General features: G+C 41.9%; 2 protein-coding genes across 6 annotated transcripts in view; one reads left to right on the top strand and one right to left on the bottom strand.

Annotated features, from left to right (window-relative positions):
- The first annotated feature begins 585 nt into the window (after positions 1-585).
- kcnj15 (potassium inwardly rectifying channel subfamily J member 15) lies at positions 586-3,843 on the top strand. Its single transcript, XM_026220560.1, has 2 exons — positions 586-764; positions 2,514-3,843. Exon 2 carries the CDS (start codon positions 2,515-2,517, stop codon positions 3,523-3,525), a length of 1,011 nt encoding a protein of 336 aa, XP_026076345.1. The 5' UTR covers positions 586-764; position 2,514; the 3' UTR covers positions 3,526-3,843.
- A 1,355-nt stretch (positions 3,844-5,198) lies between these two features.
- erg (ETS transcription factor ERG) overlaps positions 5,199-15,654 on the bottom strand; it is a 14,446-nt gene continuing 3,990 nt past the window's right edge. For 3 of the 5 annotated variants that reach the window (XM_026220554.1, XM_026220559.1, XM_026220555.1), the window contains exons 2-9: positions 12,944-13,143; positions 10,050-10,180; positions 8,423-8,626; positions 7,990-8,070; positions 7,739-7,867; positions 7,608-7,664; positions 7,436-7,483; positions 5,199-7,164 (exon numbers count right to left, since the gene is read on the bottom strand). In XM_026220554.1, coding sequence (XP_026076339.1) covers positions 6,653-7,164; positions 7,436-7,483; positions 7,608-7,664; positions 7,739-7,867; positions 7,990-8,070; positions 8,423-8,626; positions 10,050-10,180; positions 12,944-13,143 — 1,362 coding nt within the window. In that variant the 3' untranslated portion in view covers positions 5,199-6,652. The remainder of the gene's footprint in view (positions 7,165-7,435; positions 7,484-7,607; positions 7,665-7,738; positions 7,868-7,989; positions 8,071-8,422; positions 8,627-10,049; positions 10,181-12,943; positions 13,144-15,654) is intronic. The other 2 variants (XM_026220557.1, XM_026220558.1) reach the window with 1 other exon arrangement.

Genomic DNA, 15,654 nt, shown 5'->3' with positions numbered 1-15,654 from the left:
ATGGTTAGGTTTTGATGGTTTGTTATGTTTGTAATGATCCTCGGTGAGGCCAGAACCAGGGTTTTATTGGGTCACAAAAAAAGATAAAAGATCTCTGACCGGAATGAAAGCGAGTCTGTGAAGGACTGATTGTGCTGTTGTTTAACATCAAAACTCCATAAAACTGCTCTGAAAGTTGGGAATTGTGCAAATGATGTAAGCTAGGACCTTTATACGGTGCGTGCCGTTATAAAGATCTCCCAGCCTCATTTTCACCGGTGTTAAATTCAGTAGTCTTCATGTATAAGGTGTAGATAACTGTAAATCCAGTGGTTGTGTGTTTAGTAGACTCCTGTGCAAGCATTGAGATGTGGAGAAATCAAACACTGTCTCATTACTGCTGGGCTTCTGCTGATAGATACGCCTGAGATTATCCTCAGCCTGACATCACTCAACGCTGATCTTCATCTGTGAAATAAAATCAATAATGAAGAAAAGACTGAGCAGGATGAATGAGTGTGAGCGTGTTTCTTTATGTCACAGGCAGATGATCTGAAGATCAGTGTGTTTAAGGGCCGCAGTGTGTTTGGACTCACAACAGTCAGGAGCGGGACAGAAACACAGCAAACACCTGACGGACTGTAACGGGCAGGAGGAGGAGTCCAGGACAGAACCGGCTCTACTGGTGCAGCGTTTCACTCACATTTAACTCTCCTCAGTGCCATTCTTACACAAACACAAGGACAACAGACGAGCGAGGCATTCGTCACAGCTTCAGATTACAGGTAAGAGCTTCACACCTGAGACTCAGAGAGCAGAAAGAAACTCTCACTGCGTCTCAGAAGAGATCAGAGGCAGATTCATATATCTGCTGCTGTACGAACGTGTGCTTGTGAGCTGCTCGGTAAATCTACAACTCTGGAGGACTGCTGATTAACTCCACTAACAACGACCACAGGACAGAGAGGTGAACCCCGGGCGGAAAAGAGCCTCTGAATGTGACGAGGAGGACCTGAAGGAGAACAGTGATTGAATTCTCTGACATGCAGCTGATGCTGATCTCATTTATTTCACATTTACACAATCGTTAGACGCTTTTATCTAAATTAGATTCAAAGTGTATTTTATCAGATCTTGTTTTCCCGAGGAGTCGAAGGCATGACCTTGGCGTTGCTAGCACCATGTTTGTTTGTTTGTTAAGTTTGATTGGTTACTAGAGCGCTTGTTCAGCTTTATGACACACCTAATAATTAATGGCCTAGAGAATTAAAAGCCCTGGTTAATAAATAAGCTAAGCCAAGCAGCCACGGATAGAGCTTGTGGTAGTTTGATTACTAACTGGACCAACAAGCATAATCTCTGTTTTATTTTCATTTAATTTTAAAAAATTAAACGCCATCCAGTTCATGTCAGTCAAAAGCTAACTCATTCCAGACCCACAGTCTTTTGGAAGAGGCAGATAAATCTGCGTATCATCGGCATACCAATGAAACTAAATATTGTGTTTCCTAAACATATCTCCTAAAGAGAGTATGTACAGTGAGAATAAAAGGGGTGCTAAAATAGACCCTTGAGGGACTCCGCAGTGGAGCTGGTGTTGACATATATTCTCCCGGTTTAACAACAACATTTCTATCTGTTAGATACAACTTAAACCATTTAAGAGCAGTGCCAGGAATTACAACATGGTTTTCCAGTCGAGATACCGGAATATTATTATGATCGAAGTATCGAAGGCAGATCTGTCATTTTGTATTGTTTTCTAGTCCAAACATCTAAAGATTCTTAAATCAAGACACGTTTACTGAGTCTTGAGAAGTCTTGTTTTCTGAAAAATTGTTCAAAACAAAGTTCAAAACTCATTCTCATTTCTCAGAAAACAAGAATTCTTATCTTAATTTCTCTTCTTTAGTAAATGATTCTTGATTTAAGGATGTTTAGATATTTGTACTGGAAAACAAGACACAAAAGCAGGTCCAGTAGTGCACAACACAGCGAAATCTCACAACACAACAACATTAGCACAACACAACAGAAACGGTCCAGTGCACACACACATATATATTTGCTACTTTTTAATGCCTGAGCTCATCTTTAATAAATATGGCGCCACTTCTTTTTAAACGCTGTTTGAATGAGCCGAGGGATTTAATGTAGCATCTAATGATCTGACAAAATATAATTTTGATATTCAGTATATTTTCACAAACTCTTAAAGTTTCTGCGGGATCATACTACCATTTCAATAACGCAGTGTTTACATTAAGTGCAACTAACCAGCCTTTTTGACATACAAGCTATTTGCAAAGACGTGCGCAGGAGACCGGAGCAGTGTAGTAGTGAGTAAGGCACGTAAAAGTAGCATTTTGGCGTGATCGACCCGAGATAATGTCCACTTTTTAATGTCACAACTTCATGAATTTAAGAATTTCTGCTCTGATTTAAGACTTTTTAATGCTGTCATATGTAGAAGGAGGAGTTAAGACTTTCTAAGAAACCTGTTGATGATCTGCACATCTCTTCTCTTCCTGCAGCATGACGGATAACGTGCGGCGTGTGATGTCTAAAGACGGCCGCAGTAATGTGAAGATCGACAACGTGGAAGGGATGGTCAAGCTCTTCCTGCACGACATCTGGACCACGGTGGTGGACATAAAGTGGCGTTATAAGATCACGCTGTTCGCCTCCACCTTCGTCATGACGTGGTTCGTGTTCGGAGTCATCTTCTACCTCATCGGCCTGAGGAACGGAGACTTCCACGCCGACCCGTCGTCCAATCACACGCCGTGCGTGATGAATGTGGACTCGCTGACCGGTGCATACCTGTTCTCACTGGAGACCCAGACCACCATCGGCTACGGCTTCCGGCACATCTCCGAGGAGTGTCCTCTCGCTATCCTGACGCTGGTGGTGCAGCTGGTCATCACGGGTTTGGCTGAGATCTTCGTGACCGGTGCGTTTCTGGCCAAGCTGGCGAGACCCAAGAAGCGCGCGGGAACCATCAAGTTCAGCCGGTCAGCGGTGGTGTGCAAGCGAGGCCGGAGCTGGTGTCTGATGGTGCGCGTGGCCAACATGAGGAACAGCCTCCTGATTCAGTGTCAGCTCTCGGGGAAACTGCTGTCGACCCACGTCACACAAGAAGGTGAGAAGACCCTCGTCCATCAGAGCAGCGTGGACTTCCAGCTGGACTCCAGCGGCGAGTGTCCGTTCCTGCTGCTGCCGCTCACCTTCTGCCACGTGCTGGACGAGCGAAGCCCGCTGAAGAGCCTCACGGCCGACAACCTGTCCAAACAAGACTTCGAGCTGCTGGTGACCCTCAACGGCACCATGGAGTCCACAGCTGCCACCTGCCAGAGCCGCACGTCCTACGTGCCGCAGGAGATCCTGTGGGGCTACGAGTTCAAACCGGTGCTGTCCAACATGTCCGGCGGGAAACTGGCCGCAGACTTCAGCTTCTTCGACAAGATGCAGGCCTGCAGCGAGCTGCCAAACATCCACAACAACACAGAGAAGCTCCAGCTGGAGGAGGAATACAGACGGGAATGAAGAGACCAGACCAGTGTCAAGAATGAGCTGGAAAACTCCCCAAATCATTCTGGAAGCATCCCGACTGTGAGCCAGATCTGATCTGAAGTGTTGGCTGCTTCTGTGGAATACAGCATGATTCAACAGTCAAAACACTTCAGATCAGAGCGACCTGATTTACTTAATCCATGATCCTGGTCTTGCTAAGAATGATTCATCAGTGACGGAATCTGATTGCTGTGATCAATATATATTTACATTTTTGTGGAAACCGTGATACATTTTATTTTTCAGGATTCACGGATTAATAAAGTTCAAAAGAACAGCGTTTATTTGAAATAGAAATCTTTTGTCATGTAGTAAATGTCTTTACTGCTGCTCTCAATCAATTTAATGCATCCTTGAGGAATAAAAGTATTCATTTCTTTATTTTATTTAGTTAGGGTTAGTTCACCCAAAAATGAAAATTCTATCATTTATAATGTTTCCGTTCCCTTGCTATCTGTGCAGGGTTAGATCAAAAATATCTTCATGTGTTCTGAAGGTGAATGAAGGTCTTTGGTTTGGAACGATATGAAGCTGAATAATTAATGACAGAATTAACATTTTTTGGGTGAATATCCCTTTAAATCTTTCTGGCCCCAAACCTTTTTAAGATAATAATTCAGCTTTGATCACAGGAAACAATTACATTTTACTGTCTCTTCACAGAGAAAACAGCTATCTTAAATTGTAGTAATATTTAACTGTTTTTACTATATTTTTGATCAAATAAACGCAGCCTTGTTGAGCAGAAGAGACTTCTTTATAAACGTCTTCACTGTAGTGTACAGTGTATGGTTTTATTGTGAATGATTAATCAGTAATTAAATACTTCCTCCCCAATCCATTGTTCTTATCATTATTCACTTCCACCATCCAATCAATTCACGGTTCATATTTTCTGTTTCCAGGGTTTTCTGGATATTTCAATCCATTTCAAATGTTTCAAAATTGTTTTAGTGATAATAGTTTCAAAAGCTATTTGATCCATGTTTCTCCTGAAATAAATGACACATTGATAGTATTTGTGTTTTAAATCCAACAAACTCTGAAAGATACATTGTCTTGATGTAGAGCTCAAGAATGTTGTGGCAACAGAGACGCTCAGATGACAACAGTGTGTGTGTGTGTGTGTGTGTGTGTGCGCAAGAGAGAGTTAGTGTGTGTGTGTGTGTGTGTGACAGAGAGTGTGTGAGTGTGTGCGTTAGTGAGTGTGTGAGAGAGTGTGTGTGAGTGTGTGTGAGAGTGTGTGAGTTAGTGAGTGTGTGTGAGAGTGAGTGAGTGTGTGTGTGTGTGTGTGTGTGTGTGTGAGAGAGTGTGTGAGTGAGTGTGTGAGAGAGTGAGTGAGTGTGTGTGTGTGTGTGTGTGTGTGTGTGAGTGAGTGAGTGTTGGAGCAACTGTCTCTGGTCTGTTTATAAAGGATCATCAGACAGGAGCCGTGTTTCCATTACCATTCAAATCTGAAACAGAAAATTTCTCATAAACTGTTTCAGTTGGTCCTCACATTATAATAAACAGAGGAAAGGTTATGCTGTCTGATGCGAGGCTCAGGAGTACACCCCCCCATCAATTCACAATAGGTTTTATTAACATTTATAAAACATCGAAATAGAGTGTTTCTTAACTCAACTCAAAGCAATAAGAACAGCATTGTTGAAAATAGTTTATTAAAATGATTCAGTAGAAAATCATATAATTTATCCAAATATATGTTTTCTCCCCTTTGTCAGAAATCTCAGAGCATCAGGGCGAGACCGAGCCGAACTGATCTGAGTTCAGCGGGTCAGAGCCGTGTGCTGCACCAGTCCAGCGTCATACGAACACACACATGTTCAGTGTACAGAGATCACGCGTGTGTCGTCTGCGCTCCGTCTCTACGTCTCTGATTAAAGTCTGTTCGGCTGGCTGAGATCAACTCGTAGTGTTTAAATGCATAAGTTATATATCTATTATATAAAAGAATTATAACACTGAACTGTATACTTCAATCTAACAAACGCACAGCGTTTGCGACTCGGATCATATCATAATAATTAATAATAATACAAATACTGGTATCTTTGGTAAATCTGTTTCTCTGTAAGGCACTGGTTCATATAAATGCACCTCGTCGTTAAAGGTTAGAGGTCATTAAAACTTCTGAAAGATTCCAGTTTTCTACAAAGACTCGTCATTTTTAAGGCAAATATCATTCTCCGAAGCCACACAAACGTCATAACCCTGACAGATTTATCAAGAGGCCTGTTCACACGATAAGAACGATAACTATAATGGCTGTTTATTATAAGCTTTAAATGCTCAAGCTCTTTAAAGACGGTGGATTCTGATTGGCTGTCAATGTTTTTATCATTCATCTCCTAGAAACAAAAATCGCCCTGAAAGTGATTACACCGATATCATTCAATTGTGTCATGGGTTGCCAGATCTCAAGTGTATATGTTAAAATCCCCCAATCAAAGCGTTTCTCTTAAATCAATACAATTTCTGTCCAGTGGTTTATAGGGTTGCCAGGTCTGCAAAAATGATAATCAAAACTATCCCAATCATGTTTTCTGTGGTTTCTGATTGAAATAGTGTCCTGGGGAGATCGTTTTAACCCGCAGACTTCGAAAACAAAACTTGGCAACCCAGGTGTTAATTTAATTTATTCCCAACTTGGCAACCCTGTCCACGCTCTCTCTACATCACAGAAACAGTTGGCGTTCGTCACTCTACTGAGTTATATATTCTAGAGATATATCCTGCTGAAATAATAGCATAATAAATCCCGTCTGTTCGAAAGCAAGTTGATTTATGCTTACATGCAATCAATCTGATGAAATACTGAATATGTGATTATATTTTCTGAGCAAGTGATCGTGCAGCCCTAAGTTATCGTCCTTCATGTGAACGGCCGTCGTTCTTCATCATCTCACATACCTCAGTCCTGTCTTCCTCTTCCTCTCCCCTCCTCTCAGACCTCCTGAACTCTCTCTGATATGTTTGTACATTAAGGTAGAAGTGAACATATATACTTGATCATGCAGCAGCTCACTAATGTGTTATACAGCCACGGTCACGGTCCCGCTGAGCTTCTGGATGGCGGTGTGTGATTGGTCTGTGGACTCTAGTAGTAGGAGCCCAGGTGCGAGGGCATGTGTGCGGGGGGGTGTCGAGGGCCGCTGTAGAGTCCCGGCGCCGGAGCGCTCCAGTACGGACCCGGAGCGCTGAAGAAGCCCGGCGAGGAGACGCTCATGGCCGGAGTGTGTGGAGACACGAAGCTCATCTTCTGCGGGTACGAGCTCATGTAGGACAGCTCGGCTGGGTACTTGTAGATGGAGGACTCGGGCGGATGCGGCTGCAGGGCCTGAGCGATGCCGTGGAAGTCGAACTTGTAGGCGTAGCGTTTGCCGTGCACTTTGGTCATGATGTTCTTGTCGTAGTAGTAGCGCAGGGCTCGGCTCAGCTTGTCGTAGTTCATGTTGGGCTTGCTCTTCCTCTCGCCCCAGCGCCGAGCCACCTCGTCCGGATCCGTCATCTTGAACTCGCCGTTGGTTCCTTCCCACGTGATGCAGGACGAGTTCGAGCTGTCGGAGAGAAGCTCCAGGAGGAACTGCCACAGCTGGATCTGACCCGAACCTGAAGCACCACCATCATCATCATCATCATCATCATTAGGAATAAAGAGAATGAACATGATGCAGGACGACTGACGAACATAAGTTCAATATATGAGCACCAAACATGCTCTTCCTCTAATATTTAACAGTATATCCAACTTTATTTGCATACATACAGTACACATAAAACAATATACACAGTCATTATCATCCAGCTCTAATCTGATAAATACAATTCTAATGCAAAACACATGAAGAATAAATGTACAGCGGACATCTTTGTCTCTCACCTGGATTGGCCAGTCTGCTGCTCGTCGGCCCTAAAATCTGATACGGATCTACAGAGAAGAGCACAAACACACATCAGAGAGCGTCCCAGTGATGTACTTCAGATGGTTCATGCACACGATAAATGAGTAGAACTATCTAATATTAAACTGTAAAGAGAGAAGATGTTCTCACCCAACGGGGCTCTGTGCTCCTCAGGTTTGGTCATGACTCCAGCAGAACTCTGAGAGACTAATGAACACACAGATTGGGTGTGAGGCGAGATGCATGACCCGTGTAACACTCTCAGACACCACACCACTGACCTTTAGCTGCAGACGGAGGCTGAGTCCATCCCGAGCGCCGGCCGTCCACACTCAGCTCCGCTCGGCTCGGCCCTCGGCTGCCGTCGGGAGGGAACACCGGAGCGTTTGGGAAGATGAAGCTGGCTCCTCCTGAGACACACAGATCAGTGTGAGCGACACCTGCGTCCGACACGCTCAGACGCTCCTGTGTGTGTGTGTGTGTGTGTGTAAGCGGTGTGGGCGGGGTCAGGGGGGGCCGCAGGGATGCTTACCTGTATTGCGAGCATGCATTAACCGCGGGGAGTTTTGCAAGGCTTTGTCAACATCATCTGAAGTCAAGTGAGGAAGTGGAGCTGAGAAACAAAACAGTCATGACACGTGAAAAATAACTCGACAAACATCCTGAGACAGAGAGAGAAACAGATGAAGACAGATAGCTGCATGCTGTGTGTGTGTGTGTGTGTGTGTGTGTGTGTGTGTGTGTGTGCATGCATCAGTGAATATAGAACGGTGATTAAACTGACTTGGAAATACCTGTGCATTAAACCGTTATAATGCATACCTGCAGCCAATCAGAGTCAAGTATTCAGACAGACCATGGGAAAAGAGTTAATAATGCATGTTATGGCATGTCCAGTGAGTGGTGTGAGCGTGAGGTCAGAGGTCAGACAGTTCTGAAGCGCGATCCACACGCGTGTCACTCACTCTCTCTGAGGTAGTGCAGGTGAGACAGCAGGATGTCGGCCGTGTAGCTGCTGGTCAGACGCTGGACGTGGTCTTTGCTCATCTTGCAGAGCTCCTTCCCGTCGATGCTGTGGAACAGAGACAGGTCCACCTCAGGAAGCCCATACTCCTTCACGGCCCACTCCAGCCACTGACGAACGTGATCCGCTGACCACAGGCTCGGATCTGAAGCAGGTTACACACTTCATTTACAGGAAGTGGCCACAAACATTGATTTTCTCCCAAATGCACGTCTCTAATCAACACACGGTTTAAATACACGACTGTTCAGAGGTTAGGATCAGCGAGACGTGTCGTGTGTTTCTTCTGCTCATCAAGGCTGCATTTATTTGATCAAAAATAGAGAAAAAAGACAGTAATCTTGCATAATGTTATTACAATATAAAATAATGGTTTCTGTTTTAATATCCTTTAATATATAATGTATTTCTGTGATGCTCCGCTGTATTTTCAGCATCATTCCTCCAGTCTTCAGTGTCACATGATCTTCAGAAATCATGAAAATATGATGATTTATTATTAATATTATCAGTGTTGTGCTGACAAATATTTTTTGGGAAACTGCAATAGCAGTATTGTAGGATTCTTTTATGATAGTTTTTCTTTGATGAATACAAAGTTAAAAAGAACAGCATTTATTAAAAATATAAATCTTTTCTGACGATATATATCGTTGACATCATTTCCTAACAATTTAACACATCCTTGCTTAATAAAAGTTACAAATTCTTTAAAAAAAGAAAGAATAAAAATGTACTGACCCCAAACTTTTGAACTGTAGAGTATATTGTTAGAAAAGATATCTATTTTAAATTAATGCTCTTCTTTTAAACTTTTTATTCATCAAAGAATCCTGAAGAAGCGCATCACAGGTTCCCAAACAATCTGAAGCAGCAGAACAGATCAAACACTGATGATAAATCATCATATCATTCTGATTTCTGCAGATCATGTGACACTGATGACTGGAGGAATGATGCTGAAAATACAGCGGAGTATCACAGAAATACATTACACTTTAATATATACTAGAATAGAAAGATGTTATTTTACATCATAATAATATTACATTATATTAATTTTTTCCTGTATTTTAATCAAATAAATGCAGCCTTGATGAGCAGAAGAACCTCCTGTATAAACATAAAAAATCATTATTTTCCCAAACTTCTGACTTTTGTTCTTTGCTTTAGATAAAATCTTTTACTAAATTCATAAATGCAAATGTAACTGTAATTTTAACACATAGCATGGACGAATGAAGCGCCTCTGTGAATTCTTTGTAATGCAGTAATTCCTCTTCCTGTCATTCAAACTCTAATTCCAGTTCAACATCCTGTCTGGCCAGATCAGACTGAACTTTCCTCAAACACAGAACCGAAGCAGAAGGACTGAACTAGGTCTAGTCAGATCATTATTAGCACACGCGTGTCCTGCTGCACATTCTTGCTCTGCGTGTCTATTGTCCCTCCGCATCAGCGGGAAAAACAGGATGTTGTTAGTGAGCATCAGAGGACAAGCAGGAAGTTACACACAGAATCTGCTCGTCATCAGCGCTGTGAGATAAACACTAGTCCATCACAAACACCTGCAGGGACGATCACTCTGCGCTCGCTGCTGGTCTGGTTGGGTGCCGCCGCGTGCTTGTCCTCCATAAAGCTGCTGTACATCACCGGAGAGATCTTACCCTTCACCACAGCACACACATCAGGAGAGGCCCTGCACACACACACACACACACACACACACACACACACACGGATCAGAGGTGCGTCTCCTCAAGGAAATACCAGTATTTATGTGAGGAACAATCTGAACTCAGAATGCAAACGAGAGATTCTCAAACTTTAATGCATGTATAAACTACCATTCAAAAGTTCTGGGGTAAGATATTTCTAATAAACTAATACTTTTATTCATTAAGGACCGTTTCGGTACAGGGCTTTTGGTATGGTGCACGTGTGTACCGAATGACCGATTGCAATATTGTGTGCACGGAACATAGGTATATTTTTGTGTTTCCAAACGAACATATTAAGTGGCAGAAGTCTCCGTGTTCAGCACAAATCCCGCGCTGCAGCTGATTCTAATGCCGGTGACACACTGCTGCGTGGCATGAGCGTGCGTTTCTGCTGCGTGTCAGTTGCGTGATGGCTGCTTCGCGTTTTCTGTGTCTTTACACACCAGAATCGTGCCTGACGCGCTGCTGCTGCTGTAGGTGACATAGAGGGAGACCGCCGACAGACCAGGATCTTATCTTCACGACAACAATATCTATACTTCATGTTGAGCATAAATATAAAGCTTACTGATAAAGGATAAAATGCATCACGCGAGTGTGAACATCACTACAGCTAGGAGAAAAATTATTGTAGTTCTAACGCAGCTCCCGTCGGCATTTAAACAGACCTTTGCTCTTAATTCCGATCGGGCCAACGCAATAACGAAATCTGAGCAGGTCTAAAAACTGAAACTGTTGATGCTGCACTTTACACTTTGGAAAAGTTGTTTAATAAGTATGTATGTATGTATATATATATATTAAATATTTGCAGGCCTACAAGCTGGGATTGGTGATGCTGCACTGTAATCATAGTTATTTATTTATATTTTTCATTATATTTTATTATATGATATTGGTTTGAGACAGAGTATTTTATTTAGTGGAGATTTTTGGAGCAGTATTTTATTTCTTATTCTTTTTTTATTTTATATATATTTTATTAAAAAGTACTAAAAAAAACAGGCTAGGCTGCTCTTCAGTCAAAACAAATTAATTTAAAAAAAAGTAACGGACAATGCACCATATGGTAAAGGTAATGGAGGTAATTTGTTTAAAAAGTAATGTGTTACAGTATTAGTTAATGTCAAAAGTAACTGCATTACAGTAACGCGTTACTAATAACCTGTTACTGCCCAACACTGGACAAATCTCAGATGACTCAAATGATTCGATAACCCGATTTTAACTCACGAACTGATTCGCGATCCCGCTCCAAACTCCCGAACTGACTCAAATGATTCGCCGCTCCGAACTCCCGAACTGATTCAAATGATTCGCCGCTCCGAACTCCCGAACTGACTCAAATGATTCGCGAACCCGCTCCGAACTCCCGAACTGACTCAAATGATTCGCCGCTCCGAACTCCCGAACTGACTCAAATGATTCGCGAACCCACTACGAACTCTCGAACTGATTCAAATGATTCGCCGCTCCGAACTCCCGAACTGATTCAAATGATTCGCGAACCCGCTACGAACTCCCAAACTGACTCAAATGATTCGCCGCTCCGAACTCCCGAACTGACTCAAATGATTCGCGATCCCGCTGACATCACTACAACTAGGAGAAAAATGATTGTAATTATTTATATTTTTAATTATATTTTATTATATGATATTGGTTTGAGACTGAGAGTATTTTATTTAGTAGAGAACTTTGCAGAAGTATTTTATTTTTTTATTCTTTATTTTATATATATTTTATTAAAAAGTATATATATAAAAAAGTTAAAAAAGTAAAAAACAACCTGGCGTTTAATGTTTGCATTTCTTTCCCTTACTGTACCGAAAATGAACCGAACCGTGTCTTTAAAACCGTGGTACATACCGAACCGTGACTTTTGCGTACTGTTACACCCCTAACAGTTGCACAACACAGAAATAAATTACACTTTAACAGATTCACACAGAAAACAGCTGTTTTAAATTATAATATTTCACTGTTTAACTGTATTTCTGATCAAATAAATGCAGCTTTGATGAGCAGAAGAGACTTCTTCAAACACATCTTATTTAGCCTGTTAATCCTGAATTAACCGAATTAACTAAAACAAAAACAGAAGGTGTTTTTCTGATGCCGGTGAACACTGAATCTGTCCAGAGCACTTCTTCTCTCTTCGTGAGGACACAGATGTGAGGGATTGTGCTGGAATGTGCCATCAACAGCCCAGAGGCTTCAGACGCGTTTGCTCATGTGTGGACCAACTGTTGGGCTCGTGGAGATGGAAAGTTCAAGTGACGGAGCTGCTGAACTCACACACATCCATAAAACACCGCCAGCGCTGCTGATGCAGGAGCACCGAGCGCAGATCTGCTGCTGGACGGAGCTGAGACACACTGCTTGTTTTACATTCACTTCATCAGCTGTGAGCATCACTGACTAAACACCAAAGACTTACCAAAACATCAGAGATTAAAGAAGTTACTGAACTTTTCATGCAATTAAAATAAAATTATTAAGCGCTACATTCTAAAAACCTAATAAAAAGTGACAAAAATTAATAATTTTTTAACTGAAATTAAATGTATATTTCACATTATGAGACTAAAACTTGACTGGTGTCTCAACACTGAAGGTGGTTTCCGTCTGGAGAGGAATGTATTGTGATGATCAACGACTCTTTGACTGGGTTTAACAGTGAATCGATCTGCTCCACAGGGACACATGTCCTGATGTGATGCTGTGCAGGTGTGTCTCACCTGGATCCCACGCCACACTCCAGCTTGACAGTGATGCGTCCAGGGGGCGGAGCCAGCCAGTCCTGCTGATGCACTCTGGGACTGAGTTTGCTCGGGCCGTATTCACCAGCGGTGGAAGCCGTCATGTCCGTCTTCGAATGAGGCGCTCCGTACGAACACTCGAATAAAGACGGATCCTCACTCACCACCGACAGCGCCTCCTACAGGACACACACACAGATTGCGTTTCTGAGAAAAATGTTTTGTTTGTTTCAGACTTTAAAGGCTATGATTTGTGTTAGATCAGATTTGAGACTCTAAAACATGATTGATGGAGAATCAAGTAAAGCTGAGCTGCTTCAGTCCAGTAAGAGGTCATCTGGAGATATTACTGACCTTATTCTGACCTTTACTTGATCACAATCAGGAAAGATCTGAGTTGAGCTAAACGCTTGTACAATTACACTAAAAGAGTTTTGACTGGATAAAACACTCTGAACTGTCACTCAGAGACAGAAGACAGGAGGATTGATCGTGCTGGTCATTTAGAGGCCTTTGAAATGAATGGTCAGATATGAAACAGTAGTTTTACACTACAGCTGAACACAGAGAGACAGGGAGACTCTCGTGAGACTCGGAGGACAGAGAGGCACGCGGCCGCTCCTCAGCACAGCTCTGGGATCAGCAGGAGGAAAAGGAAATGATGCCGGAAACCAGATGAATCTGCAGGCTGCTGATAACAGAGCTGTGAAGCCCATTAGTGAGCGAACGGGTCAAAGCAACCTTCACCTTAAAAAACACACCAATCACACACACCACAAGCTCTCAGCCAATCAAGCAGCGATAAACAGCAGAAAACTTAGTGAAATAGACACACTGAAGAATAAAAGCAGCCTTGTATGGGTTTACATAAAGCTTAATGAGAATTTAGGTCATTCACACATGCAGCCACTGACAGGAAGTGCTGTGCCACCATTTCCTGCATTCCTGACAGCACGGGATAACAGGGGCTGGGAATGGAAAAGAGGAAAAAGCCCATCCGTCTGCATTCTTGAGGGCCTCTAATGGACGCTGTGGAGGGAGAAGACGCCCATCGTTAACACAGCGGGAGCGACACGACGTTAACCTCAGAGCAACGCAAATACAACGCTGCTCTAACGCTCTTCCCATCCTGCCCTCCACCCTCATGAAGAAGAATGAGAGTGTGCACGGTGTTCAGAGAGAGTTTGGCCAGGGTTACCGGTCAACACCTAAATCATGCAAACATGTTAATTATCCAACTAAAATATCATCAAATATTTAAAAAACTATTTATCTACCTATTCTAACGACACGCTAATCATGCTAGCAACATGCTAATCATGCTAGTAACTTGCTAATCTTGCTAACAACATCCTAGTAAAATGCTAATCATGCTAGCGACATGCTAGTCACTTTCTAGTCATGATAGCAAAATATTAGTCACTTGTTAATTATTCTAACAACATGCTAATTACTTGCTAATCATGTAAACATGTTAACAACATGCTATCAGGCATGCTAGTAACTTACTAATCGTGTTAATGACATGCTACTTGCATGCTAATCATACTAACAACATCTTTGTAACTTTGTAATCATGTTAACAAATGCTAGCAATGTGCTTCTAATCATGTTAACAACATGTCAATTACTTGCTAATCATGATGGCAACATGCTAGTAACATGTTAATTATACTAACGACGTCCTAGTAACTTCCTAATCATGCTAGCAACATGGTAGTCACTTGCTAGTCATGATAGCAAAATGCTAGTCACTTGCTAATTATTCTAATAAAATGTAAGTTACTTGTAATCATGCAAACAACATATTAGCAACGTGCTAGTAACATTCTAATCATGCTATAAACTGGCTAGTCACTTGCTAGCAATGCTAACAACATCCTAGTAACTTCCTCATTATGCTAGTGACATGTTATTCGTTTGCTAGTCATGCTAGCAACATGGTAGTCACTTTGCTAATTATTCTACCAACAATATGCTAGTAACAGGATAATCATGCTAAAAACAGGCTAATCATGCTAGTAACGTTATCAACATCTAACTAATTATCTAAATTTTCAACTGCTTTAAACTTTCATTCAAGGCTTTCTCTTGACAAACTTTTTTATCTAGTTTAAGTACTAAACTAAAGTAATTACTTTAGTTAAGTACTTAAAATGAACAAAAATCATTTTAAAAATTAATTGTAATTAAAATAATATAAAATAATAAAAATGAACATGAAAGCAAAAAAATTTATAAAACTTAAGTATTAAAATATCTATCTTATCTCGATAGTAAAAACACTGGTGGGGGCGGGACTATCTGCTTGACTGACAGATGGCAGGAGTGTTTAGGAAATCTGTTCGACCTCAGTCATTATTTCTCTGAGAAATGACAGATTTAACAAATGTTCTGAATAAATCAGTGTAATATGTATAGGAATGGACAGATCAGATCACAAATGCACGTTTGTCTGGATAAAACCGGATCCGACCCGCAGAACAGAAATCTGACTTTCTAATAAAAGCTGAATGAAACGTGACGAGAGACGAAGACAAAAGCAGAGATAGAGTCTGATGAGATTCACATTCACATCACATCTGCATCTGTGCGAATCATCTCCTCATCATCTCTCCACGGACTCCATGTCCAAACATCTACACGCGTGTTTACATGCGATTCTGACCCAGTGGCTCTTAAAGAGACAG

The sequence above is a fragment of the Carassius auratus genome, chromosome 35 (genome assembly GCF_003368295.1).
Source record: "Carassius auratus strain Wakin chromosome 35, ASM336829v1, whole genome shotgun sequence".
Taxonomy (NCBI): domain Eukaryota; kingdom Metazoa; phylum Chordata; class Actinopteri; order Cypriniformes; family Cyprinidae; genus Carassius; species Carassius auratus.
The sequence above is the reverse complement of the archived record's forward strand: the minus strand, read 5'-3'. Positions and strand labels throughout refer to the sequence as shown.

Excerpts from the sequence above, each read along its gene's own strand:
- kcnj15 (XM_026220560.1), top strand. The coding sequence starts at position 2,515 with ATGACGGATAACGTGCGGCGTGTGATGTCTAAAGACGGCCGCAGTAAT.